This window comes from Salvelinus alpinus, chromosome 35 (assembly GCF_045679555.1).
Source record: "Salvelinus alpinus chromosome 35, SLU_Salpinus.1, whole genome shotgun sequence".
Taxonomy (NCBI): Eukaryota; Metazoa; Chordata; class Actinopteri; order Salmoniformes; family Salmonidae; genus Salvelinus; species Salvelinus alpinus.
The window spans coordinates 3428929-3456376 of NC_092120.1; the positions used below are offsets into that span (position 1 = coordinate 3428929).

Consider the following 27448-nt stretch of genomic DNA (forward strand, 5'->3'; position numbering starts at 1 on the left):
AGTTTTGCATTACGCGTAGGAGTGGCAAGTCTAGTCCGTTCCTTCGAGCACAATGAACTGTAGGTTACAGCTGGCTGTTACGTCTAGTCTAGTCTATGAGACCAGGCTGGGCTACAGGAGGAACAAAAAAAGTGGCAGTTTACTGTTGTGGTCTTACCTACTGTTTTAAAACCGCCACCTGATCTGCTATGGCAGCGATCATGGGACTCTCAAATCCAGTTCGGAAAGAAGGTAAGCACAGCGTAAACAGGATGCCTTGCCCCACTCATGGATAACCACCGTGCCAAAATAACCAGAAGTGTTAATTCCAAACTACTATAGTGATAGTAAATGCAATTTATTATTTTTATTAATTCCGTTTTCTGTCAATTTACAGGAATAAGATGTGTTGATATGTGGACACGCACTGGCGGCGCGCTCGGTGGTCGTGTTTGATGTAACCTACCTTTGACAGGTACTGGTCAGAGCTCTTGCAGACGTGTCGAACCAAGCAGCGTTGTAGAACCGAGGTGAGGTATTTTATTAAAACTACCTAATTATTAAATGCTTATACATTAGTAACCCTGACAACGCTGTATATGTGTCCGTAGTAGCCTATATGACTGAACAGACAAGGCTATTAGGCAACCAAACTGGGTTCATGTATGCTCGGGGTCTGTTAGGGGGACAAACTTTATTTGCATCAGTTTTGCGTAGCCTTTATGACGCCGGGTTGTTAGGCTATGTGTCTATTAAACTAGATAAAGTCAACATGCGGACAACTTCGTTTATTGAGGTTTCCATTTTTTGTGGTTTTAATTCAAATCAGCGGGTAATGTGAGCTAACCTAACCATGTCAATCAGTTAGGCTCTTAAAGGGAATACATTTGAACAGTAACTAGTAGGCAACTGGAAGCCTAGCATAAAACATTTTAACAAATGATTGCGAAAGAAATCCACTTAAATTTGGGTATAAAATTTGACTAATTACAGATACAATGTTGACGCCAATGAACAATTTAAAACATTGTAATACATTGTTCATTTATAGTGTATTTATTTTCTTATCCTCATTCATCCATCCCCAATTTGTCTACGCTCTTTCTTTCACTCTCTTCCCCGCTCTCTCTCTCTTCTCCCCTCCCGTTTTTATTCTCTCGACAGCTTTTAGTGTGTTGCGTTATCGCCCTGTTTTCATGTTGTTTTTCAGCGTGCGCCATCGTGCGTTATCTTGCATAAATGTATTTTGTCCCCCTACACCAAACGCGATCACCACGCATGTTAAAATATCAAAACAAACTCTGAACCAATGACATTCATTTGGTGACAGGTCGAAAAGCATTAAACATGTATGGCAATTTAGCTAGAGAGGCAGGACTTGCAGCGCGATCTGCGTCAGAAATAGGAATGACTTATATTTAGCCCTTGGTAAGCAGACGCTCGCAGACGCTCGTTGGCGCAATAATTGAATAACATGGATTTCTACATTTATTTTGCAATGCAATGTGTCCGGTCTGGTCAGCATGTTATGCTCCAACGCGTTTCACGCTCGCCTAGAATTTTGACAGCTAGTTCAATTCTTTAGCCTACTCAGGACCCACTTGTAAGCTACAATTTAAAACAGCCCCACTCTTCTTACCTGCACAGCATGTGAAGTATTCGTGCATTATTTCTTACCCCATTATTAACGCGCCTTGCTGCTGTTCGTCATCAACGATTCACATTCTGAATAAATAATAATTCCAGAACTAACAGTCAACTGCGACTATGCCCTGGGCGCTGTGTGTTCAACACATCCTGTAATCCATGTCAAATATGTTTAGAATAGATTTTCTATAACTATTCACACGTTGTCAAATTGGTTATATTTTTTACATAAAGTATTCTTGAAATTCTAAAAGGAGGTCATGGCTGCTCAAGAGCAATTGACATGCTTCAGATTTGATGACAGCAAATTTGATATCATGAAACCATTGGAGTAGCATATGGGCGTCAGATGGAATGGTTTAGATTTGTTCTTGAATGTTAAATATGTCTGGGAATTGCTAAATGGTTACACTGCCTACCCAGCTTAACCACTATTCATGGCTCTGAAGATGACCCTAAGGTCAGTGGGGTGTTCATCTACCAAGGCTTTGTAATGGGTTGAATTTAAAGTCTTGATGTATTATGAGTAATTTATGAAATTAACCTTGAACATATTGCGAGAACTTATTTTCTGTATGTTTTAACTACGTTTAATATACTGTTTTAGTTCATAAGATATGATATTCCAAAAATGAATGTGTTTTTTAAAAGTTTTTTATTTTATTTCACCTTTATTTAACCAGGTAGGCTAGTTGAGAACAAGTTCTCATTTACAACTGCGACCTGGCCAAGATAAAGCATAGCAGTGTGAACAGACAACAACACAGTTACACATGGAGTAAACAATAAACAAGTCAATAACACAGTAGGGGGGGGAAATGAGTCTATATACATTGTGTGCAAAAGGCATGAGGAGGTAGGCAATAAATAGGCCATAGGAGCGAATAATTACAATTTAGCAGATTAACACTGGAGTGATAAATCATCAGATGATCATGTGCAAGTAGAGATACTGGTGTGCAAAAGAGCAGAAAAGTAAATAAATAAAAACAGTAAGGGGATGAGGTAGGTAAATTTGGTGGGCTGTTTACAGATGGACTATGTACAGCTGCAGCGATCGGTTAGCTGCTCAGATAGCAGATGTTTAAAGTTGGTGAGGGAAATAAAAGTCTCCCAACTTCAGTGATTTTTGCAATTCGTTCCAGTCACAGGCAGCAGAGAACTGGAAGGAAAGGCGGCCAAATGAGGTGTTGGCTTTTGGGATGATCAGTGAGATATACCTGCTGGAGCGCGTGCTACGGGTGGGTGTTGTTATTGTGACCAGTGAACTGAGATAAGGCGGAGCTTTACCTAGAATGGACTTATAGATGACCTGGAGCCAGTGGGTCTGGCGACGAATATGTAGCGAGGGCCAGCCGACTAGAGCATACAGGTCGCAGTGGTGGGTGGTATAAGGTGTTTTAGTAACAAAACGGATGGCACTATGACAGACTGCATCTAGTTTGCTGAGTAGAGTATTGGAAGCTATTTTGTAGATTACATCGCCGAAGTCGAGGATCGGTATAATAGTCAGTTTTACTAGGGTAAGTTTGGCGGCGTGAGTGAAGGAGGCTTTGTTGCGAAATAGAAAGCCGATTCTTGATTTGATTTTGGATTGGAGATGTTTAATATGATTCTGGAAGGAGAGTTTACAGTCAAGCCAGACACCTAGGTATTTATAGATGTCCACATATTCTAGGTCGGAACCGTCCAGGGTGGTGATGCTAGTCGGGCGGGCGGGTGCAGGCAGCGAATGGTTGAAAACCATGCATTTGGTTTTACTAGTGTTTAAGAGCAGTTGGAGGCCACGGAAGGAGTGTTGTATGGCATTGAAGCTCGTTTGGAGGTTAGATAGCACAGTGTCCAAGGAAGGGCCAGAAGTATACAGAATGGTGTCGTCTGCGTAGAGGTGGATCAGGGAATCGCCCACAGCAAGAGCAACATCATTGATATATACAGAGAAAAGAGTTGGCCTGAGAATTGAACCCTGTGGTACCCCCATAGAGACTGCCAGAGGACCGGACAACATGCCCTCCGATTTGACACACTGAACTCTGTTTGCAAAGTAGTTGGTGAACCAGGCAAGGCAGTCATCAGAAAAACCGAGGCTACTGAGTCTGCCGATAAGAATATGGTGATTGACAGAGTCGAAAGCCTTGGCCAGGTCGATGAATACGGCTGCACAGTACTGTCTTTTATCGATGGCGGTTATGATATCATTTAGTACCTTGAGCATGGCTGAGGTGCACCCGTGACCGGCTCGGAAACCGGATTGCACAGCGGAGAAGGTACGGTGGGATTCGAGATGGTCAGTGATCTGTTTATTAACTTGGCTTTCGAAGACCTTAGATCATCCTGCAGGGCAGGATGGATATAGGTCTGTAACAGTTTGGGTCCAGGGTGTCTCCCCCTTTGAAGAGGGGGATGACCGCGGCAGCTTCCCAATCCTTGGGGATCTCAGACGATATGAAAGAGAGGTTGAACAGGCTGGTAATAGGGGTTGCGACAATGGCGGCGGATAGTTTCAGAAATAGAGGATCTAGATTGTCAAGCCCAGCTGATTTGTATGGGTCCAGGTTTTGCAGCTCTTTCAGAACATCTGCTATCTGGATTTGGGTAAAGGAGAAGCTGGGGACGCTTGGGCGAGTAGCTGCGGTGGGGGGGGGGGGGGGGGGGGGGGGAGCTGTTGGCCGAGGTTGGAGTAGCCAGGTGGAAGACATAGCCAGCCGTTGAGAAATGCTTGTTGAAGTTTTTGATTATCATGGATTTATCGGTGGTGAACGTGTTACCTAGCCTCAGTGCAGTGGGCAGCTGGGAGGAGGTGCTCTTGTTCTCCATGGACTTTACAGTGTCCCAGAACTTTTTGGAGTTAGAGCTACAGGATGCAAATTTCTGCTTGAAAAAGCTAGCCTTTGCTTTCCTGACTGACTGCGTGTATTGGTTCCTGACTTCCCTGAACAGTTGCATATCACGGGGACTATTCGATACTATTGCAGTCTGCCACAGGATGTTTTTGTGCTGGTCGAGGGCAGTCAGGTCTGGAGTGAACCAAGGGCTATATCTGTTCTTAGTTCTGCATTTTTTGAATGGGGCATGCTTATCTAAGATGGTGAGGAAGTTACTTTTAAAGAATGACCAGGCATCCTCAACTGACGGGACGAGGTCAATATCCTTCCAGGTTTCCCGGGCCAGGTCAATAGAAAGGCCTGCTCGCAGAAGTGTTTTAGGGAGCGTTTGACAGTGATGAGGGGTGGTCGTTTGACCGCGGACCCGTAGCGGATACAGATAATGAGGCAGTGATCGCTGAGATCCTGATTGAAGACAGCAGAGGTGTATTTGGAGGGCAAGTTGGTCAGGATAATGTCTATGAGGGTGCCCATGTTTACGGATTTAGGGTTGTACATGGTGGGTTCCTTGATGATTTGTGTGAGATTGAGGGCATCTAGCTTAGATTGTAGGACTGCCGTTTAATAATTCTATCAAGAACTTTCAGCTAAAATGCATTAGGAAACTCCCAAGAAGTATATATGAGCTCTGAAAATGTTAAGTTTCTGTTGTTTCTTCAAGGCCATTTCAGTCATAATATTTTCTGGCCAGTGCAGAAATAGCCTCTGTTTTATTCTAGGGATGTATACCTTTCCAATCAATTTGTTTTGTGTCTTTGTTTTACAGCATTATGATTTGTATTCTATTGGGGTAATCAATTGAGGGGCTATGCGTTCTATGGAAAATAATGAAGTATGTGGAAAGTGTTCCACAAGTCATGACGCACTAGCAGACTGGAACTGACCTTCTGTGGAGTTGGATTCTTTTCCAGAAAACATATAGCGCCCCGAGTTTATTATCCCTTCACCATCCACTGAAGTAGGGAGCAAATTTACTAGATTACTACAGTAGTTGCCATGGTGACCAAACAAACAGACTTGCTAGTTTAGCTAGCCCTAGCATGCCATTATGAAAATCCAATTCAACAATGCCGAAAATGTTTTCGTTTCAACCATTGCTTTCAAAAGCAGCTCAAACATAGACTATGTAAGAATTAACTATAGCCATTGAATTCTACCGTGCAAATGTGCTGTGCGTTATAGGGAAATAATGCACGCTCTAGAATGCCCTTCAAGCCAATCAGAAACAAGTATTTAACAATGCCATGGTATAATTAAGCAATAAGGCATGAGGGTTTGTGGTATATGGCCAATATACCATGGCTAAGGGCTGTTCTTACGCATGACGCAATGCGGAGTTGCCATATACCACAAACCCCTGAGGTGCCTTATTGCTATTAGAAACTGGTTACCAACGTTATTAGAACAGTAAAAATAATGTTTTTGTCATACCACCCTCAGCCAATCAGCATTCAGGAGCCAAACTATCCGGTTTATAATATTATGTTAACACCAGTTGGAGAATTTTTCATTTTTCAAACTCCTAAAACAGCTTTTTCCTGCAATCTAGAGGCATAATCATTCTGCTTAATTCTATTTAAAATAAATTTTCCTGCATATCTAAGCATACCTCTTAAACTGTATCTTCCTGACTGGGGGTTATTTTTTTAAAGAAACAAAATATGCTTCTCTGCGTCTCTGCTAAAATCTGGGTAAAAGATTGAAAGGAATGTGATCTGAGAGCCACGTGCCACTGTGTCCCCTATGGGCATGACTCCTCTGACTATTACCATGTCAGGGGCATGAAGCATCTGACTCTAACCATGTCAGCCTGCCAGGTTTGGCTTTGGACATTGTTCAGTTCACCAACAGCCGTAACCTCATAATATATTTTTCATATTTACTTTCCATTAATGCTGTTAGCTACAAATCTCTGCATACACTTTTTGTGATTCTAAACTTAACCTATACGTATATACGTATATATTTCCCAAATTGACCTTCTCCTGTAACGTACAGTATATATATGTAACACATGTAAGCCCTTTACTATTGCCCTTCCAGAGAGAACATTTGTTCCATTCAAGGTTTAAACATTCTCTCTCTCCCACCTCCTTATCCCATCATCATTCAACCTATCGCTGGCTGGCTTTCTATTTCCCTAACATAAATTAAAGGGTTTGCTTGTGTCCCTCATCTGCCTGAACTTGTCAATTTGAGTTCATTGGGATGGAAACGAGGCAGTGAGGGAGAGATTGGGAGAATATTAGGGGCTATAGGTGTTGGCAATGACAGTGATTTGATTAAGAATACAGAGGTGCTGCTCTAGCTTCCTGCTCATGCTCAGCCACCACAGCCCAGTATCAGCCGCACTCAGCAGAGTACCGTGCGTTGGCGGAGGAGAGGATCACGTATTGAGTTGTCCTTTTCACTTTCAAATTGCCCTCAAATTAATGTCAAAAGTGGTTTACGACACAATCTCTGTGAAGAGCAAATAAGTTTATGCCATTAAATTCTGTCAATTTGTATTCTGTGTGCGGAGGAAGTGTATTTGATTTCTACATCTATTAGTGTTTCATTTTATCTGTAGCATTATACAGACAGTTAGAATGATGGCATGGAAGGGAAACAGCTCAGACAAGCTCCCCCGGTAACACTCACAGTTTACAGGCAACTTAGAAACCCCAAACTTCCTGGAGTGCTCCTCTCAAACTGTATGTCATGACTGATTTGCTACCCTTCCTTAACTTAGGCGAAACCTGGATTCTCTCAGTTATGGGAATCGGAGCTTGCAAAGCTTTATGGCCTTGTCTAACCTCCATGGCGGCTATGAACTTCACTAGAGCATACACACCGTACCGCCAGTAACTATGTTGTGTAGATGAGAGGCCATCTACACAACATAGTTGGGCTCTTGTGTCTCTGAGTTATAGTCCAAGGGAGTTACATTGGCATTCCGGAGAGGAAAAATGGATTTAAATTATTTATCATCCTATGGATGGCAGAGGTTTGTACATTGGTGGCTGTTGTGGCCTTCTCTTAAGGTAATAAAAAGAAAAACAGACACCGTCCTCACAGGAGACCCTTCCGAAACACATTGGGCCAGAATGGTAACAGTAAAGAAGTCAATGTGTGAAGTCAATGTGATACCTCCATCACACTGGCTTGCGAAGCAACTAATGGGATTTCCTTGCTCTGCTCTGACTTTTTGGTATTGGCCAAAAGTTACAAGCCAATTTACCCAGAATTTGTCCTATATGAAACAGCCATAGAGGGGACCCATACCTTGTCGTAAAAGTGACTGATCTGTCACTAAGACCTGGCAATAAGTATACAGTAAGAATAGCAGTGTTTCTGAAGCTCTCTCATGTTACCCAGCTTCTCTCAGTTGTTATGCAACCATTCAGCAAATTAACATCCCTTCATCATGAAGCCCTTTGAAAAGCCATAAGACTAAAACAGGACAGAACCTAACCTGAGGCTTTAATTAAAGATACTAAACGCGGGAAGCGACAGAACATCCCACGGTACCGTGCTTATTTACCCAAGGGAACACCAGGATTGTTTATTGTAAAAGAAGCTCCCGTAGTGGGTTTGAAACAAGTGCCAATTCTAGAGCAGTAAATCGCTCTCAGGTATCAACCATCTTCCTGCACAAAAAAAACATCCCTTCTGAACCCTCATTAGTATTCTCTGTAGTGCATTCGTAGCTGACCATTACATCCCATGCCCTGGGGCAATAACAAGGGGGCGTGCGGTATATTTGAGGAGGCCAAATATGTTGAGCAAAGCCCCTGGAGACCCGCTGCCCTGAACCTGACCCCCTCGGTCCAAACTAAAGCCAATCTACCATGATGTGACTGGGACTAGGGTTGCAAAATTATGGGAACTTTCAATAAATTCCCTGGTTTTCCAGAAATCCATGTTGGAGGATTCTGGATTTCCTGCTTATTCTTTCCTGATTCCGGGAATCCTCCGACCAGGATTTTGGGAAAACCAGGGAATTTATTGAAAATTCCAGGACTTTTGTAACCCTAAATTAGTCAGTGTGTCACGCACTACTGTCAATGGCAGATGTATGGAGCGGGTTGAATCATGGTCTGTTGGCCTTTTATGGAGAAACAAATGTATGTTGCAGTATGTATATTTGAAATATGTAACATCCAGGGGGGCTTTACTGTCAGTATTCATCAGTAATGATGTACAGCACCGGTCAAAAGTTTGGACACAACTACTCATTCCAGGGCTTTTCTTTATTTTTATTTTCTACATTGTAGAATAATAGCGACGACATCAAAACTATGAAATAACACATATGGAATCACGTAGTAACCAAAAAAGTCAGGAAAATTTAAAGAACTTTGAAAGTTTCTTGAAGTGCAGTCGCAAAAACCATCAATCGCTATGATGAAACTGGCTCTCATGAGGACCGCCACAGGAAAGGAAGACCTAGAGTTACCTCTGCTGCAGAGGATAAGTTCATTAGAGTTACTGCATCTCAGATTGCAGCCCAAATAAATGCTTCACAGAGTTCAAGTAACAGACACATCTCAACATCAACTGTTCCGAGGAGACTGCGTGAATCAGGCCTTCATGGTCGAATTGCTGCAAATAAACCACTACTAAAGGACAGCAATAAGAAGAAGAGACTTGCTTGTCCAAGAAACACGTGCAATGGACATTAGACCTGTGGAAATCTGTCCTTAGTGCTGATGAGTCCAAATTTGAGATTTTTGGTTCCAACTGCCGTCTCTTTGTGAGACGCAGAGTAGGTGAACGGATGAGCTCCGCATGTGTGGTTCCCACCGTGAAGCATGGAGGAGGAGGTGTGAGGGTGCTTTGCTGGTGAAACAATCTGTGATTTATTTTGAATTCAAGTCACACTTAACCAGCATTGCTACAACAGCATTCTACAGAGATATGCCATCCCATCTAGTTTGCGCTTAGCGGGACTATCATTTGTTTTTCAACAGGACAATGACCGAAAACACACCTCCAGACTGTGTAAGGACTATTTGATCAAGGAAAGTAATGGAGTGCTGCGTCAGATGACCTGGCCTCCACAATCACCTGACCTCAACCCAATTGAGATGGTTTGGGATGAGTTGGACCGCAGAGTGAAGGAAAAGCAGCTAACAAGTGCTCAGCATATGTGGGAACTCCTTCAAGACTGTTGGAAAAACATTCCTCATAAAGCTGGTTGAGAGAATGCCAAGAATGTGAAAAGCTGTCAAAGGGTGGCTACTTTGAAGATTCTAAAATCTAAAATATATTTCGATTTCTTTAACACTTTTTTGGTTACGACATGATTCCATGTGTAATTTCATAGTTTTGATGTCTTCACTATTATTCTACAATGTAGAAAATAGTAAAAAATAAAGAAAAACCCTTGAGTGAGTAGGTGTCCAAACTTTTGACTGATACTGTATATGAGACAAAGGCTTACTGTGATACATGCTTAAATCATAGCCAGGAAGTCTCTTTAAAGGCCCACTGCAGTCAAAACCGTACTTTCCTGTGTTTTATATATATTTCCATACTAAGAGGTTGGAATAATACTGAAATTGTGAAAATAATGATAATGCACTTTTACCTTAACAGCTGTTTGAATAGACAGCCTGAAATGTCAGCCTGTTTTGGTGGGAGGGAGTTTTGGTGTGCCTGGTGGCATCACCAGGCAGTCAATAACAGCTGGTGCGCGATGTCTAATATTAAGGTAGTCTCGAGGTGTTGCTCGCCTGAGGTATAGTACCTCATGATAAGCTGTAGACCACACTATCTACCAAGAGAGTTTTCATCTATATTTTTCGTAGCTGTCTATTTACCACCACAAACCGGCGTTGGCGCTAAGACAGCACTCAATGAGCTGTAAGGCCAATAGCAAACAAGAAAATGCTCATCCAGAAGCAGCGCTCCTAGTGGCTAGTGATTTAAATGCAGGCCAGCTTAAATCCATTTCACCTCATTTCTACCAACATGTCACATGTGCAAACATAGGGAAAAAAACTGTAGACCACCTTTACTCCACACACAGAGACGCGTACAAAGCTCTCCCTCGCCCTCCATTTGGAAGATCTAACCATAATTCTATCCTCCTGATTCCTGCTTACAAGCAAAACCTAAAGCAAGAAGTACCAGTGACTCGCTCAATACGGAAGTGATCAGATGACGCGGATGCTATTGTACAGGACTGTTTTGCTAGCACAGATTGGAATATGTTCCGGGATTCATCTAACGGCTTTCAAGGAGCGGGACACTAATCCGGACGCTTAAAGAAATCCCGCTATGCCCTCAGGCAAACCATCAAACAGGCAAAGCATCAATACAGGACTAAGATTGACTCCTATGACACCGGCTCTGGCGCTCGTAGGATGTGGCAGGACTACAAAGGGAAACCCAGCCGCGAACTGCCCAGTGAGGCGAGCCTACCAGACGGGATAAATGCCTTTTATGCTCGCTTCAAGGAAAGCAACACTGAAGCATCCATGAGAGCACCAGCTGTTCTGGGCGACTTTGTGATCAAGATCTCCGTAGCTGATGTGAGCAAGACCTTTAAACAGGTCAACATTCACAAGGCCACAGTGCCAGACGGATTACCAGGATGTGTACTCAGAGCATGCACGGACCAACCGGCAAGTGTCTTCACTGACATTTTCAACCTCTCTCTGACCGAGTCAGTAATACCTACATGTTTCAAGTAGACCACCATAGTTGCTGTGCCCAAGAAAGTGAAGGTAACCTGCCTAAATGACTACCACCCCGTAGCACTCACGTCTATAGCCATAAAGTGCTTTGAAAGGCTGGTCATGGCTCACATCAACACCATCATCCCGGAAACCGTAGACCCACTCCAAATTGCATACCGCCCCAATAGATCCACAGATGACTCAATCACACTCCACACTGCCCTTTCCCACCTGGACAAAATATTCACCTATGTGAGAATACTATTCATTGACTACAGCTCAGCGTTCAACACCATAGTGCCCACAAAGCTCATCACTAAGCTAAGGACCCTGGTACTAAACACCTCCGTCTGCAACTGGATCTTGGACTTCCTGAGGAGCCGCCCTCCAGGTGGTAAGAGTAGGCAACAACACATCTGCCACGCTGATCCTCAACACGGGGGCCCCTCAGGGGTGCGTGCTTAGTCCCCTCCTGTACTCCCTGTTCACCCACGACTGCATGGCCAAGCATGACTCCAACACCATCATTAAGTTTGCTGACGACACAACGGTGGTAGGCCTGATCACAGACAACGATGAGACAGCCAATAGGGAGGAGGTCAGAGACCTGGCAGTGTGGTGCCAGGACAACAACCTCTCCCTCAACGTGAGCAAGACAAAGGAGATGATTGTGGACTACAAGAAAAGTAGGGCCGAGCATGCCCCCATTCACATCGACAGGGTTGTAGTGGAGTGGGTCGAGAGTTTCAAGTTCCTTGGTGTCCACATCACCAACAAACTATCATGGTCCAAACACACCAAAAAAGTTGTGAAGAGGGCACGACAACAACTTTTCCCTCTCAGGAGACTGAAAAAATTTGGCATGGGTCCCCAGATCCACAAAAAGTTTGACAGCTGCACCATCGAGAGCATCCTGACTGGTTGCATCACCGCCTTGTATGGCAACTGCTCGGCATCCGAAAATAGCCATTACAACTCATTCTCTGCCACCCTAAGATAAAGTTCTCTCAAGGGCAGAGTGTTTAAGTGTGGTACAAAGCCTTTAAAGATGTTGTGTAGACTACAGTGTGAAATGGGAATGCAGTGAGTCTGCCTGGCTCTCATTTCAGCCTCACCACTTCCTAATTATCTCCACTCCATTCTCTTTCTTTTCACTTCTTCTTTCTTGCAGTATTCTTTAATTCCCGTCTACCAATTCTCTCTCCCAACTGCTGTTCTCTTTGGCTATGTAATTTAATGGCTGAGGGGAGTGAACTCAAGCATCCTCTCTCTGTCCTGGCAAGTCTGTCTGTCTCTCTCTCTGTCTGTCTGGCTCTCAGTTTGTACTGGACAGGTCATTTCATTATAAAGCATTAGTCTTCAATGAGGCCATTATACCCTCATCATCCTGAGCCAAAATGGGAACCCAGATGAAATGAGTAAAGTGACTAGGGAAAGAGACTGAGGAGCAGGGGAGAGTGATAAATGGAGTGCGAAAATAAGAAGAAAAAAGTAGAGAATCACTGGTGCTCTCGACAAGATTCTCACAAAGGCGACACAGAGAATGAGACTTAATCTTTTCCTCATACTGGTGACATGACATTTCATCCCAGCAGGCTGGCCTCCATCCCTTATCCCTGACAACTATTCTTTATTCTGGGTGGCATTAGTGCTGTAACATGCTGTGCCAGTAGAGCTGTGCTGAGGAAGCAGATGCTGCCTGGCTACTCTGCACTGAGGTCAGTCCTGTCTTTAAGATTAAGCCATGTTGGTTGACTGAGCCTCTGGGGAAGCTACTGTGATCAGAATGCAAACTTGGAGAGAAGCCTGTAAAAACACACACAGACATTGTCACGACCGTCTTGATAAGAGAGAGAGGACCAAGGCGCAGCGCGTGAAAAATACATCTTCTCTTTATTTAGAAGAAGAAAAACTAAACAAAACAACAAATAGACGAACGTGAAGCTATAAATGACTAAGTGCAAAAACATGCAACATAGACACAGACATAGACAACTACCCACAAAAGCCTACTGCCTATGGCTGCCTTAAATATGGCTCCCAATCAGAGACAATGAATGACAGCTGTCTCTGATTGAGAACCAATCCAGGCAGCCATAGACATAACTAGACAACTATACTCTGCCCCATACACATACAACACCCCATAGACTAGACAAAACACACAAAAACAACCCACCCCAACTCACGCCCTGACCAACTAAATAAATAAAAGAAAAAGGAACAATAGGTCAGGAACGTGACAGACATGGCCACTACTACTAGCAGTAGTGGTACTGGTGTCAACACTAGGCCTAGCACTCACCGATTCACTTCACACCTGGCTGCTCCAGCCTCTACAACTAGTCATCATCTTCCCTCTAGCCTCTCCTCTCTGACCTTTTTAACCACACCTGTGATTTCCTTTCAAACCATTAACCCCTTCTCTCAATCTCTCTTTCTGGCCCAATTAAACTATTCTTTACTGTCTCTCTCATTATCTCCCTTCCTGAAACCCTCTACTCGACCGATCTGCTCGCCAATCTACACTATCATCCTTGCCTTTTGCCCTGTCCAACACTACTCCTTACTCTCTGTCCCTCTCTCTTTCCTCATTTTCACTCCTCATTTGTTTTTCTACCTCATTTCCCTTTCCTATATCTCTTTATTTACTTCATTCTCTCTGTTTGTTTTCTTGTCCCCCTCCCTCATTCCCTTGCTCTCCCTCCCCTGCCAGTCCTTGGCTAACGTCTCTCCTCCCAGTCATATTGTATGCAGCATGTTGTCCCCTTGTCTCTTTAATCTTCTCTCGTCAGGCGAGCCCACCTCTAGATGGATCAGTGGCTGATTTGTGGCCTCCCAGCGTGTTCCGTCTGTCTCTGCCTGTCCTCCCCCCACGTACCCCACAGAGACCTGCATCGTTAATATGGCTTTCAGCTTTCACACATTTCCTGCTGACTAACAGGCAACTCCTCATCACACCCACACCTACTGCCAGTATTCTACCACTGGACAGAGCATGGGGAATAGAGGCTGATCCTTTTAAGCGTATAACTTCAAAGAAGTTTAATCGGGAGTGTGTGTGTGGCAGAGAATGTTTTCATCTCAACATCTAAACTCAGGGACTTAATGAATCTCTGCTGTCAAATAGGGGTCATTAGAGAAATATGCTGAGATTAGGTGGTGTTGGTAATGATGAATTATTTGCCCATTATAAATGCTGGCTGGTAGTTTATAGAACGGGGGCAGTATGGCTCAAAAGAAAGATGACTTGAGCGTTTCACCTTCAATGTGCCCCCCGACCATTACTTTGCCACTCTACTCTATAATTAAGATCTATTTATTTCAAGTGTTGGGTGTTTTGTTCCAGAAGCTCTGTGCCCTGTAAACATGTTTTAAGCTATGACACTGCTGAGCTGAGAGAGTTGAGAAGGGTGGGAATGAGAGGGCTACTTCCACTCTGTTTAGAAAGGGATCACAGCAGCGATTGAATGAGGGTATGAGGCATGAGTTGATCAGAGGCTTGACTTCAGTGCCGGACAGGGGTTGAGGTGTTCAGAGCCTTCAGTGCAGGACAGGGGTTGAGGTGTTCAGAGCCTTCAGTGCAGGACGGGTTGAGGTGTTCAGAGCCTTCAGTGCCGGACAGGGGTTGAGGTGTTCAGAGCCTTCAGTGCCGGACAGGGGTTGAGGTGAACAGAGCCTTCAGTGCCGGACAGGGGTTGAGGTGAACAGAGCCTTCAGTGCCGGACAGGGGTTGAGGTGTTCAGAGCCTTCAGTGCCGGACAGGGGTTGAGGTGAACAGAGCCTTCAGTGCCGGACAGGGGTTGAGGTGTTCAGAGCCTTCAGTGCCGGACAGGGGTTGAGGTGTTCAGAGCCTTCAGTGCCGGACAGGGGTTGAGGTGTTCATAGGCTTCAGTGCAGGACAGGCTCATCATGGATAGATGGTGTTGGAGACGAGCTCAACTCTTCCGCTGAGGGCAGGACAGGATTTGACATGGGAAGACAAAAAACAATAACACAATACACTACACAGTTAGACAAAATAGCTAAGAATGAGTTAGTCCAAGCAATGAGTAAAATCATTGATGTTTAATAATGTGATTGTGTTTGTGTATGTGATTGAATCTACATACAGTAATGAGAGAAAATTGACAGGGCTACTCACAGTCCTTGGAGAGGAAACATTCAATGTGCCAGTGGATGAGCGGACACATGAGACGTGGCTTCAGTTCATGTCAGGAGAGAGTTGACTGGTAGTGGAGTGGTCATCACCTCTTCATCAGGGAACAGAAGGGGACTTAGCTGTAAATGCAAATAGCAGATGCATTCCATTACAGCTGCGCCATCATAGGTTTGGACAACAAGTTTCTCCATGAATTCACAAAGTCAAACACAGACTGTGCATCTCGCCCATTTGACACAAAGTAGCCCAAGAAACATTCCTGAATAAAGCCCCAATAAAGCCCTTGGAAAGATGGTTCTCCCTGGGGCCTGGACCCTATAGGGTATGACAGTGATTACATCTAGTCTATGAGACCAGGCTGTGCTACAGGACTATTGTAAAAAGGTTTTATATGGGCTATGATGGGACCAGTTTTTCTAATCAGGTCACATGGTTTTAAAAAACTCATGAAGAAAACACTGTCAAACTGCAGCAACCTTGTACTTGTTCATATTAATTATACTTAGACTAGACTAACAGGGGGATTTCCTCTACGCAGACACAGAGACAACAACTGATAGACAATATAACTCACAGGGCTGAGCTTTTCTTTATGCATGTTTGCAACTGTAGGCCTCATTAAAAATGTACTCACAGTCTATGTCATCACTATTATGTTGATTGATTCATTCCAGTTAATCATTTTGGATTGAAAAGGTATAGGCAGCATAGTCAGCCCAAGTTTGAATATAAACCAAATTTGATCACATTCACATTTTCTTCTGACAAACAAATGGGCTATATATACATAACATTACCAATTTGTTTACCCTGACCATTTACATTTAAGTCATTTAGCAGACGCTCTTATCCAGAGCGACTTACAAATTGGAAAGTTCATACATATTCATCCTGGTCCCCCCGTGGGGAATGAACCCACAACCCTGGCGTTGCAAGCGCCATGCTCTACCAACTGAGCCACACGGGACCACGGGACAGGGCGCATAGGCTGTATGCACCTGCTATTATTAGTAGCCTACAGTTGATCAGACTGAAAAAAATTAAATGTTCATCCCATACAGCATGTCAAATCTCTAATGTTTAGGTGTAGCCTAGGCTGCTGCAACATTTATGTAATGAGTTTTTGCTTGTGTCTGTCCGGAGTGATTGTGTTATCACCTTTGATAATAGCCTAAATACCAGATCAGAGTATTTTCATTTTTTTATTTAACCTTTTTTTAACTAGGCAAGTTAATTAAGAACAATTCTTATTTACAATGACGGCCTACCGGGGAACAGTGGGTTAACTGCCTTGTTCAGGGGCAGATTTTTTTCTTGTCAGCTCGGGGTTTCGATCCAGCAACCTTTCGGTTACTGGCCCAACACAATGACGGTCTACCCCGGCCAAATCTAACCCAGACAACGCTGGGACAATTGTGCGCCGCCCTATGGGACTCCGAATCACGGCCGGTTGTGATACAGCCCAATATCGAACCAGGGTCTGTAGTGACGCCTCTAGCACTGAGATGCAGTGCCTTAGACCACTGCGCCACTCGGGAGCAACGTTAGTACTTGCTACTAAAGTTAGCAAGGCAAATTTAAATAAATTGCACTAACTCCACACAAAAATAAAGTTCTAAAACCAAGAAAACAACATATAATCTACCTCCTCTATCTCCTGTAGTTTGAAAAAACTAATTTGAATGGAATAATATCCTAAAAATGCTCAACTATTACTCTTCACTGTCAATCTCTATCCAATATGTCACCAACTCACCAAGATTCTCAACACATAGAACCCCCGTAATGCTCTGTGGCACAACCCCAATACAACACATTAGGTTCGTTCTCTGATCCTAATCCTATGATTTGATGGACAACATGTCTGTTCATATTGCAAAAGCTTTGATTGGTTGGAGGATGTCCTCCGGAAGTGGTCATAATTACCATGTAGGTCTATGGAAGGGGGTGAGGCCTTCGAGCCTCCTAGGTTTTGTATTGAAGTCAATGTTGCCAGAGGAGGATGGGGAATAGCTGTCCTCTGGCTACACCATAGTTGTCACGCCCTGACCTTAGTATTCTTTGTTTTCTTTATTATTGTTGGTTAGGTCAGGGTGTGACAAGGGTGATATATGTTTTTTGTCCTGTCTATGGTTAGTTGCCTGTGTCAGCACTATTATTTTATAGCTTCACGTTCGTTTTGTTGTTTTTGTATAGTTCGTTCTGTATTCGTTCTTCATTAAAGAAGATGTATTCAAATCACGCTGCGCTTTGGTCTCATCGCTATAACGAACGTGACAATAGTAATAGCCTAAAGTGTGTTGCTGAGAACACTGTAGCCCTTCATTGCAAAACAGTGTGTTTTAATCAGGTATTTGGTGACGTGAATATATTTAGTATAGTTTTGTCTAAAAGGATACCTTTTTTAATGTTTCATTATTTTTTTTAAATTCTGAAATTCACTGAGTAAGATGGTCTTCCCCTTCCTCCTCTGAGGAGCCTACACTGGTACACACATACATACACACACGGACACGCATACTCACTTGTCATTCGTTTATCTTAAACGCTGCTTGTAGACCTTTATAACAACAGAAGTGCAACGAGCTGACATGAGGTGAGTGAGATTGTGAGAGTGTTGCTGAGGGAGGGAGAGTGTGGCTTTCTGCCCTGTCCCCTCCCCTGCCCCCCACACTGACCACGGAAGACGAACTAGGAGCTTTGAACTCCTGTCAATACAAAGGAGCACATGGCCATGGAGCAGTATCCTTGGACTATCTGAGTAACCCTGAAGCTCACTCCCTCTTACATTACATCTGTTATACTCCCTTCAGTTACCAGTAATCAGCTCTGGAATCTACATAACGACAAATGAGGAAGCTGAGTTGTTTTGCTGGTGGCAGACATTGCAAGTCGCAGTGCAACTAACTGAGATGTGTCTTAGGTTGCTGATCATGCAATCTACATCTCCAGTAGGCTACAACCCATCTGAAGTTCAGTCGATCTCATCTTTAGAATGTTGCAAGTCACACACCGCGGTGGTGGATAGATCTGCATTGACTGGAGAGATTTGGGAGGATGACAAATGGCATAATGAGGCAGATTCACTTAAAAGGGTTTCACTTTATCCTTTCTACAGTGAGCCAGGAGTCACATAGTTAGCTGTGGAAAAGAGAGGCTCATGGTCTGTGTGTGTGCGTGCGTGCGCGCCAGTGTTTGTGCCCCAGTGTGTATGTGGGAAGATGGGATTTAAAACTGTGAAGTGGTTCTGAGCATGATTAATTACTGGTGTGTTCTCTGTTTGGCTTGAGGGTGTCTGCTGTTGCTGATCAATGGCAGAAATGAACCATGTCTCTGAGCCTCGTCTGCCCAGGCTGACAGAGGTGAACAGCAATAATGAGTTGATCTGGAGAGCTGTTCATAAAAGCTTACGTAGGCTTCTATATTTTATGATGAATTTCTGGTATTACTAAAAAACCACCACACCTCATTTCAGTTTGACATGAAATGTCACAGGTTTGTCGCTAGTCCGCTACACAGTGGACTTTGAATAATCTTTAATGTAAATATGCTTTTGTTTTCCAGCTAGAAAGCGTACTGTTTGGGGCCAGAAACAGCGACTGTGGCCCAACGCTTCGAGGCCATGAATTGCTTCAAAGGGCGTTTTGGACAGGATGTGGAGAAACAGGACCAAAAGCTGTTAAAACCAAGATGGGATACCCCCAAAAACAAGGTGACGGAAGTTTTGATGGAAGTCATCAATTTAGCAATAACTTACTTTGTTAAATCACACAGTCATTAACCCTCTTCTTTCTTTATTTCTTTATTTCTTTCTTTCTCTCACACAAACAACACACAGGTGCCCACAGACCGGACCATGATGGTGGGCGGCAGGCAAGGTGGGGGCGGTAAAGGTTCCAAACGTTCAGGAGGTACCCTGAGAAAACGGCGCCAGCGCTACGTGGAGAAGGACGGCAAGTGCAACGTGCATCACGGCAACGTGCGCGAGAAATACCGCTACATGACAGACATCTTCACTACCCTGGTGGACCTGAAGTGGCGCTTTAACCTGCTGGTGTTCACCCTGGTCTACACAACCACCTGGGTGTTCTTCGGTCTCATCTGGTGGCTCATCGCCTACATCCGCGGAGACCTGGACCACACCGATGACGGAGACTGGATCCCCTGCGTCAACAACCTCAACGGCTTCGTCTCCGCCTTTCTCTTCTCCATCGAGACGGAGACCACCATTGGCTACGGCTACCGGGTCATCACTGATAAATGCCCAGAGGGGATTCTCCTGCTTTTAGTCCAGGCCATCCTGGGCTCCATCGTCAATGCCTTCATGGTGGGATGCATGTTCGTCAAGATCTCCCAGCCCAAGAAGCGAGCCGAGACACTCATGTTCTCCCACAAGGCGGTGATCTCTGTGAGGGACAGCAAGCTGTGTTTAATGTTCAGAGTAGGAGACCTGAGGAACTCACACATCGTGGAGGCCTCCATCCGGGCCAAGCTGATCCACTCCAAGCAGACCAAGGAAGGGGAGTTTATCCCTCTCAATCAGACGGATATCAATGTGGGCTTCGATACGGGGGACGACAGGCTCTTCCTGGTGTCGCCACTCATCATCTGTCACGAGTTCAACGAGTGCAGTCCCTTCTGGGAGATCTCACAGGAACAGCTGGAGCGAGAGGAGTTTGAGGTAGTGGTCATCCTGGAGGGCATGGTGGAAGCCACAGGTGGGTTCTTCTAATTTAAGGTCAGATTTGCATTTCCTGCCTAATGATGAAGATTCATTCTGGTGGAGGGTAAGCTGATCCTAGATCTGTGCCAACAAACTTCTACCTGGAGAGATTTTTAATGTAATCATAATGATGTAGAAAAGTATTATTAAAATAACATTAATAACACTATAATTACAGTTAATTTAACGTATAATATGAGAATCAAATGCAAGTTTGTGTGACCCTGTTTATAAGCATTCATTCACTTGGTGGGATAAAGAGGATGCAGTCGACAGGAATCACTTGAGACTTGCAGGGTATCACCAATTAACGTTGGCTGTGAATGCACTTGACAAGGACTGCAATTACACTGTCGTAAATGGCCACAGCATTGTCCTGTATGCTAATATCCTCTATTAGGGTCCTCTGGCTCCTGTGAGAAGCAGGAGGGACTCCAGGGAAGCCCGTGTTTGTGAGAGAATCCCAGACCTGTCAATAGCACAGCCTCTGGGAAATTAAACGAGCAGAAGACGTTGAGGGAATTCAGGTCGGAATGGTGATAGAATTGGGTCGTTATACAAATTTGGTGCCCTTTGTGAAGTGTAACTTGGTCAAAAGAAATGTTTGATTTCACCTAATTCGGTCATAAAGAGCACATGTTCAATTTAATAAAAAACTTGTTTTTCCATCTCAAGAGGATAAAAAAATATATATATACACTATAGTAAGTGCCTATTAAGTGCCAAATAAAGTAACAGAGTTGAACATAGCAAGGTTGTGTCACGGATCCCTCTGGAACTTTCATTGCGCACACCTGGCCCCTATTCCCACTATTTGTATATATGTGCCCTTTGTTCACCATGGTGGGGTCGATTATTGTTACAATGTCCGTTGGTGCGTGTGAGTATCTGTGCTGTGTGTTTTGGGCTTTCGTGCCCTTGTGGATTGCACAGATGATTACAGGTCTCGTCCCGTGTGTTAAATCATTGTTCGAGTGTGCTATTTATTCGAGGTACTCCTCGCTCTTTTGTTTTGGGTTTCTACCCTGTGTTTTGTTACGTGTTTGTTTGGTCTTCGTCCCGGTGCCTTTACACTGCACGCCGTAATTTGGGTACAATAAAAAAAACTATTACGCATTCCTGCGTCTGTCTCCTGAATCTCTTTATACCAACGTGAGAGGTTGACGATTTCTTCTTAAATCAGCCATAAATCCCCCTGTGACAGGGGGAATTAAGCTTGTGTGCAACAGGGAGTGGCAATTGAATGCAAGCTTCACAACAACAAAAAATTGTTAAAACATTTCTAGCCTGTCTATCTATGGGTAACACGGTTGACGTGTTATGTTCGATCCTTTCAGTTTTCCACCACAAAACACCAGAAAATGGCCAAGAAGATTAGAACCAGCTCACCTGCTTTTACTCTAGGATTTGACAATTAGATGTTCAATGTTTCTGTTTAAAAAGGAATAGTTTCACCATATTAAAATGAGAGTTCAGTTCAGGTAACAGGGTTGACCTTAAAATGCAGGACAGACGTAAATTAATCACTAATCATATGAAATAAATAATAATCTTTGTCAAATCAAAAATAACTAGGGCTTTATAATGATGGTGAAACTTGGAGACATTTTGGGGTTAAGTAGGTTCAAATCTTCCTAGAAGTGACAGGGTTGACAGATTTTGGATTTTGGCACTTTAGCAAGCCTTTAGTCATATTAAAATGTGGATTTATTAAATTATCCATATAGTCTATTTAAAGGGCACTTCATTTTTTAATTTTAATTTTTTTTATTTCCCCTTTATTTAACCAGGTAGGCAAGTTGAGAACAAGTTCTCATTTACAATTGTGACCTGGCCAAGATAAAGCAAAGCAGTTTGACACATACAACAGCACAAAGTTACACATGGAGTAAAACAAACATACAGTCAATAATACAGTAGAAAAATAAGTCTATATACAATGTAAGCAAATGAGGTAAGATAAGGGAGGTAAAGGCAAAAAAGGCCATGGTGGCGAAGTAAATACAATATAGCAAGTAAAACACTGGAATGGTAGATTTGCAGTGGAAGAATGTGCAAAGTAGAAATAGAAATAATGGGGTGCAAAGGAGCAAAATAAATAAATAAATACAGTAGGGGAAGAGGTAGTTGTTTGGGCTAAATTAGATGGGCTATGTACAGGTGCAGTAATCTGTGAGCTGCTCTGACAGCTGGTGCTTAAAGCTAGTGAGGGTGATAAGTGTTTCCAGTTACAGAGATTTTTGTAGTTCGTTCCAGTCATTGGCAGCAGAGAACTGGAAGGAGAGGCGGCCAAAGGAGGAATTGGTTTTGGGGGTGACCAGAGAGATATACCTGCTGGAGTGTGTGCTACAGGTGGGTGCTATGGTGACCAGCGAGCTGAGATAAGGGGGGACTTTACCTAGCAGGGTCTTGTAGATGACCTGGAGCCAGTGGGTTTGGCGACAAGAATGAAGCGAGGGCCAGCCAACGAGAGCGTACAGGTCGCAGTGGTGGGCAGTATATGGGGCTTTGGTGACAAAACGGATGGCACCTTGATAGACTGCATCCAATTTATTGAGTAGGGTATTGGAGGCTATTTTGTAAATGACATCGCCGAAGTCGAGGATCGGTAGGATGGTCAGTTTTACGAGGGTATGTTTGGCAGCATGAGTGAAGGATGCTTTGTTGCGAAATAGGAAGCCAATTCTAGATTTAACTTTGGATTGGAGATGTTTGATGTGAGTCTGGAAGAGAGTTTACAGTCTAACCAGACACCTAGGTATTTGTAGTTGTCCACATATTCTAAGTCAGAACCATCCAGAGTAGTGATGCTGGACGGGCGGGCAGGTGCAGGCAGCGATCGGTTGAAGAGCATGCATTTAGTTTTACTTGTATTTAAGAGCAGTTGGAGGCCACGGAAGGAGAGTTGTATGGCATTGAAGCTCATCTGGAGGGTTGTTAACACAGTGTCCAAAGAAGGGCCAGAAGTATAAAGAATGGTGTCATCTGCTTAGAGGTGGATCAGAGACTCACCAGCAGCAAGAGCGACATCATTGATGTATACAGAGAAGAGGGTCGGCCCAAGAATTGAACCCTGTGGTACCCCCATAGAGACTGCCAGAGGCCCGGACAACAGGCCCTCCGATTTGACACACTGAACTCTATCAGAGAAGTAGTTGGTGAACCAGGCGAGGCAATCATTTGAGAAACCAAGGCTATCGAGTCTGCCGATGAGGATGTGGTGATTGACAGAGTCGAAAGCCTTGGCCAGGTCAATGAATACGGCTGCACAGTATTGTTTCTTATCGATGGCGGTTAAGATATTGTTTAGGACCTTGAGCATGGCTGAGGTGCACCCATGACCAGCTCTGAAACCAGATTGCATAGCGGAGAAGGTGTGGTAGGATTCGAAATGGTCGGTAATCTGTTTGTTGACGTGGCTTTCGAAGACCTTAGAAAGGCAGGATAGGATAGATATAGGTCTGTAGCAGTTTGGGTCAAGAGTGTCCCCCCCTTTGAAGAGGGGGATGACCGCAGCTGCTTTCCAATTTAATATAACATGCTTTTAAAATTCAATATTGGTGCACAATTTCTACTTAAAATATCAAAGGGACGCAAAAGGCACTCTTCATGGAATGACCCAATTCCCTTTTCCCATCCCACCCACTGTCAATGATTCTCGGTCCAGGAGTTGGCGGTGGCAGTGAACTGAACTACTGCTCAAAGGCATACTGCAGGCAATTTAGCTTCGATTTTGTTTATGAGGATGCAGACCGTGTGGGTGTTATTGCTTCAGATTTGTTTTTGATATTCTACTCAATATATAGACTTTGGTTTTACAGAGGGATAATGTTTGATCCATCGCACAGCAAGGGCTGTTTTTTTCCTCAGTATCCCATGTCAATATTGACGGTTTAGTCAAGGGACAAACTAAAAGCTGATGCTTTATTGAATTTTTTTTAATCAATCGACAACAGTTTGTTGTTTTGCTCTTTTCCCTCGGGATCAAACCCAATCAGGCCTTGAAGTGGGATTTGCCTGAAGTAGGAACGAGTTTGCTGTTAATCTCTCAGGTGCTTAAAGAATGGGAGCTTCTGCAACACAGATGCAGGGAGTCAGGAAGCAAGTGCAGTTGGTGAGTTTAATAAGGAAGAACATGACGATATACAAAACAAGAGCAGCGTACTGGGCATGAAAACCAAGACTGCCTGAAGACTGAGGGCTAAATAAAAGGGAAGTAATCAAAGTACTGAAGTCCAGGTGTACATAACGATGGGGAGCAGGTGTGCGTAATGATGGTTGTCAGGTGTGCATAATGTGGGTTGCCAGGACCGGTGGTTCGTAGACCGGCGATGTCGAGCGGCAGAAGGGGTGACAGTTGCTTTTATCTCTTATTCATACGCTGCTCAAAGGCTTTGTTTCGTTTTTCTAAATGCTTCATGAAAATACGTAGGCTAATTGGTATGTTGATTGTATATTAAAAATCATCATCATCAGGCACAGTATGTAGGTATCCCACTGTATACATGATACCATTGAATTGCCAGTATTTTTTTATTAATTCAGCTTGCTGTTTACATTCAAAGAATTACAGCTATATCATTATAATTTAATACATTTGCTGCAGGTGAAATGCAAATTAAGGTATATATATTTACATTATGGCTGCTGAAAAAAAGAACTGTTGATACATCACAAGGTTGTGAATCATCCAACCCGCAACCCCTAACTTCTCTTAATATCTGTGTGTGTGTGTGTGTGTGTGTGTGTGTGTACATTGGTCTGTCTGCTTTGATATACCCCTGGTGCTGGCTGTGCATGGTCAGTCGGTTTGTTTCAGCATTCCTGTGGATAATATGTACTGTAATTGATGTGGCTCTTCAAGGTTCATTTGAGCATCGGATGAAAATGCTCACAAGCTATTTATAGGCAATCCACGTATAAATATTCAGAAAGGTGTGTGTGTGTTTATCTGTGTGTGTTTCTGCATCTGTGTGTTTGATGTGTGTACATGTGTGTGATTGAAAGAGAAGATGCACATCTCTGTATTAGAACCACTCTTCAGCCTATTTCCAAAAATGTTTGTTCAATGAAAGTAGTACAGCTCATTTAAAGTCAAGAAGACAAAGCATAGTGAATCTTAATTAGATCCACAAATCACAACGACGCAGCTTGAGTCCAGGTCTTAGTATAGTTCCATGACAAGGGCTTTAAAAAACAAAACATTTGGATTATACCCAATCACACAGTCGTTTCAAGTTCCTATCCTCTATTTCATGTCAGTAATGTCTGTCTCCCTCCCCCCTCTCTCACCCACCAGGAATGACATGCCAGGCGCGCAGCTCCTACCTAGACTCAGAGGTCATGTGGGGGGAGCGCTTCACCCCTGTGCTCTCCCTAGAGGAGGGCTTCTACGAGGTGGACTATGAATCCTTCCACCACACCTACCCTACCCCGACCCCCACCTCCTCTGCCCGAGAGCTGGCTGAGCTGGCCAAGAAGGGAGAGGCTATCCCCCTACCTCCCCAGTCCCCACCTCCAGTCCTGGAGCCACCCCCACCACACCCAGAGAAGGAGGAAGACAGAGGGGAGGAAGAGGTGGAGGCGATAGGGGATGGAGAGGGGGATAACGTTAGCAATGGAGATGCTAACAGGATGGATGATGGGCATGAATGAGTGTGCATTGGTGAAAACACAGACCATGTCATCAGATGATGCTGCTCACTGGTTTAAAACAAGTCCATACATGGAACAGAGGCTACCAGAGGCAAGATTTCAAAACCTCAACATCATGAAGATAGGCAAGAAGTACTTGTGCAAGTGACTCAATGTCTCAAATTGCTTTGATATCAAACTTCATCAACTGATGAATGATATCCTTTAGTTTTTGACTGCTATTAGAGGGACCAAAAGTATGTCTTCACTCGGACTCATAATTTTTTATTACAGCATTTAGTGCCAATATTCTGATCTAAAACAACTTGGATAACTTGGTCAATCAATCAAGTTTATTTTATATAGCCCTTCGTACATCAGCTAATATCTCGAAGTGCTGTACAGAAACCCAGCCTAAAACCCCAAACAGCAAGCAATGCAGGTGTAGAAGCACGGTGGCTGGGAAAAACTCCCTAGAAAGGCCAAAACCTAAGAAGAAACCTAGAGAGGAACCAGGCTATGAGGGGTGGTCACTTGGTGAATATGATTTTAAAAGTTTCAAGTAATGGGATGTAAATTATTGAATAATTTGTACTAGACTAGATGTGTGTAAGAATGACTGTGAAAGAGGATGAATTAAAGGAGGCCTGGCCAAATGCCCTTCCATTTCAAGTATTTTGATACACACGTTTTTCTTTTTTTTTCTTTCTTTTTTTTCTTTTTGTTTTAAAATTTTATCCCCTTTTCTCCCCAATTTTTCGTGGTATCCAATCGCTAGTAATTACTATCTTGTCTCATCGCTACAACTCCCGTACGGGCTCGGGAGAGACGAAGGTCGAAAGTCATGCGTCCTCCGAAGCACAACCCAACCTAGCCGCACTGCTTCTTAACACAGCGCGCCTCCAACCCGGAAGCCAGCCGCACCAATGTGTCGGAGGAAACACCGTGCACCCGCCCCCTCGGTTAGCGCGCACTGCGCCCGGCCCGCCACAGGAGTCGCTGGAGCGCGATGAGACAAGGATATCCCTACCGGCCAAACCCTCCCTAACCCGGACGACGCTAAGCCAATTGTGCGTCGCCCCACGGACCTCCCGGTCGCGGCCGGCTGCGACAGAGCCTGGGCGCGAACCCAGACTCTGGTGGCGCAGCATAGCACTGCGATGCAGTGCTCTAGACCACTGCGCCACCCGGGAGGCCCACACACGTTTTTCTTACATGTGTTAATTTTCGTGAATGAATATTTACCTTGTATTCAAATCTTAAATGACTAAGTTTGAAAGGCCTTTGTCTTTGAATTAATTGTTTAAAGTTATGGTTTGGATTTCTTGCACCATTTTGTTGGCTTCACAAATGATCCTGTTCAAGGCATTTTGGAAGGGTTTGCTATTAGTGGGCGTTGCCAACAACCTAAAAAATAATTGAGTGCTTATCATGGAAATTGAAATGATTGAAGCCTTATTTGTTTATTTTTTCATTTTACATCGACACAGATAGGTTGATAGGTTTTTAGAGTCAGTTGTGCCATATTGAGTCTTACCTTGGTGAAGATTTCCCTCTACTGGCTGTAGAACGTCATGACAAGCACAAGCTGGTCCTCTCGGGTCTCTCCAACTTCTTCCAAGCCTGATCAAGTAAGAAAAATATGAAGGGAATGAATAATCAGTCCAATTTTGTTATGCAATCATATATAAGTCAGTCATTAATCATCAGACAAGGCGTAAAACCACCAAACACAAGCAAATTGTGATATTGG

The 27448-nt window shown here is 43.8% G+C and overlaps 1 protein-coding gene across 1 annotated transcript; it reads left to right on the forward strand.

The window, feature by feature from the left end:
- On the forward strand, positions 1 to 26977 carry LOC139563992 (G protein-activated inward rectifier potassium channel 4-like). Its single transcript, XM_071383097.1, has 5 exons — positions 1 to 231; positions 377 to 509; positions 18903 to 19050; positions 19177 to 20056; positions 25361 to 26977. Exons 3-5 carry the CDS (start codon positions 18961 to 18963, stop codon positions 25714 to 25716), a joined length of 1326 nt encoding a protein of 441 aa, XP_071239198.1. The 5' UTR covers positions 1 to 231; positions 377 to 509; positions 18903 to 18960; the 3' UTR covers positions 25717 to 26977.
- The last annotated feature ends 471 nt before the right edge of the window (positions 26978 to 27448 follow it).

Coding starts and splice junctions, on each gene's coding strand:
- LOC139563992 (XM_071383097.1), top strand. CDS start 18,961: ATGAATTGCTTCAAAGGGCGTTTTGGACAGGATGTGGAGAAACAGGAC. Junction 19,051..19,176: donor GGGATACCCCCAAAAACAAG/GTGACGGAAGTT, acceptor AACAACACACAG/GTGCCCACAGACCGGACCAT. Junction 20,057..25,360: donor GGGCATGGTGGAAGCCACAG/GTGGGTTCTTCT, acceptor CTCACCCACCAG/GAATGACATGCCAGGCGCGC.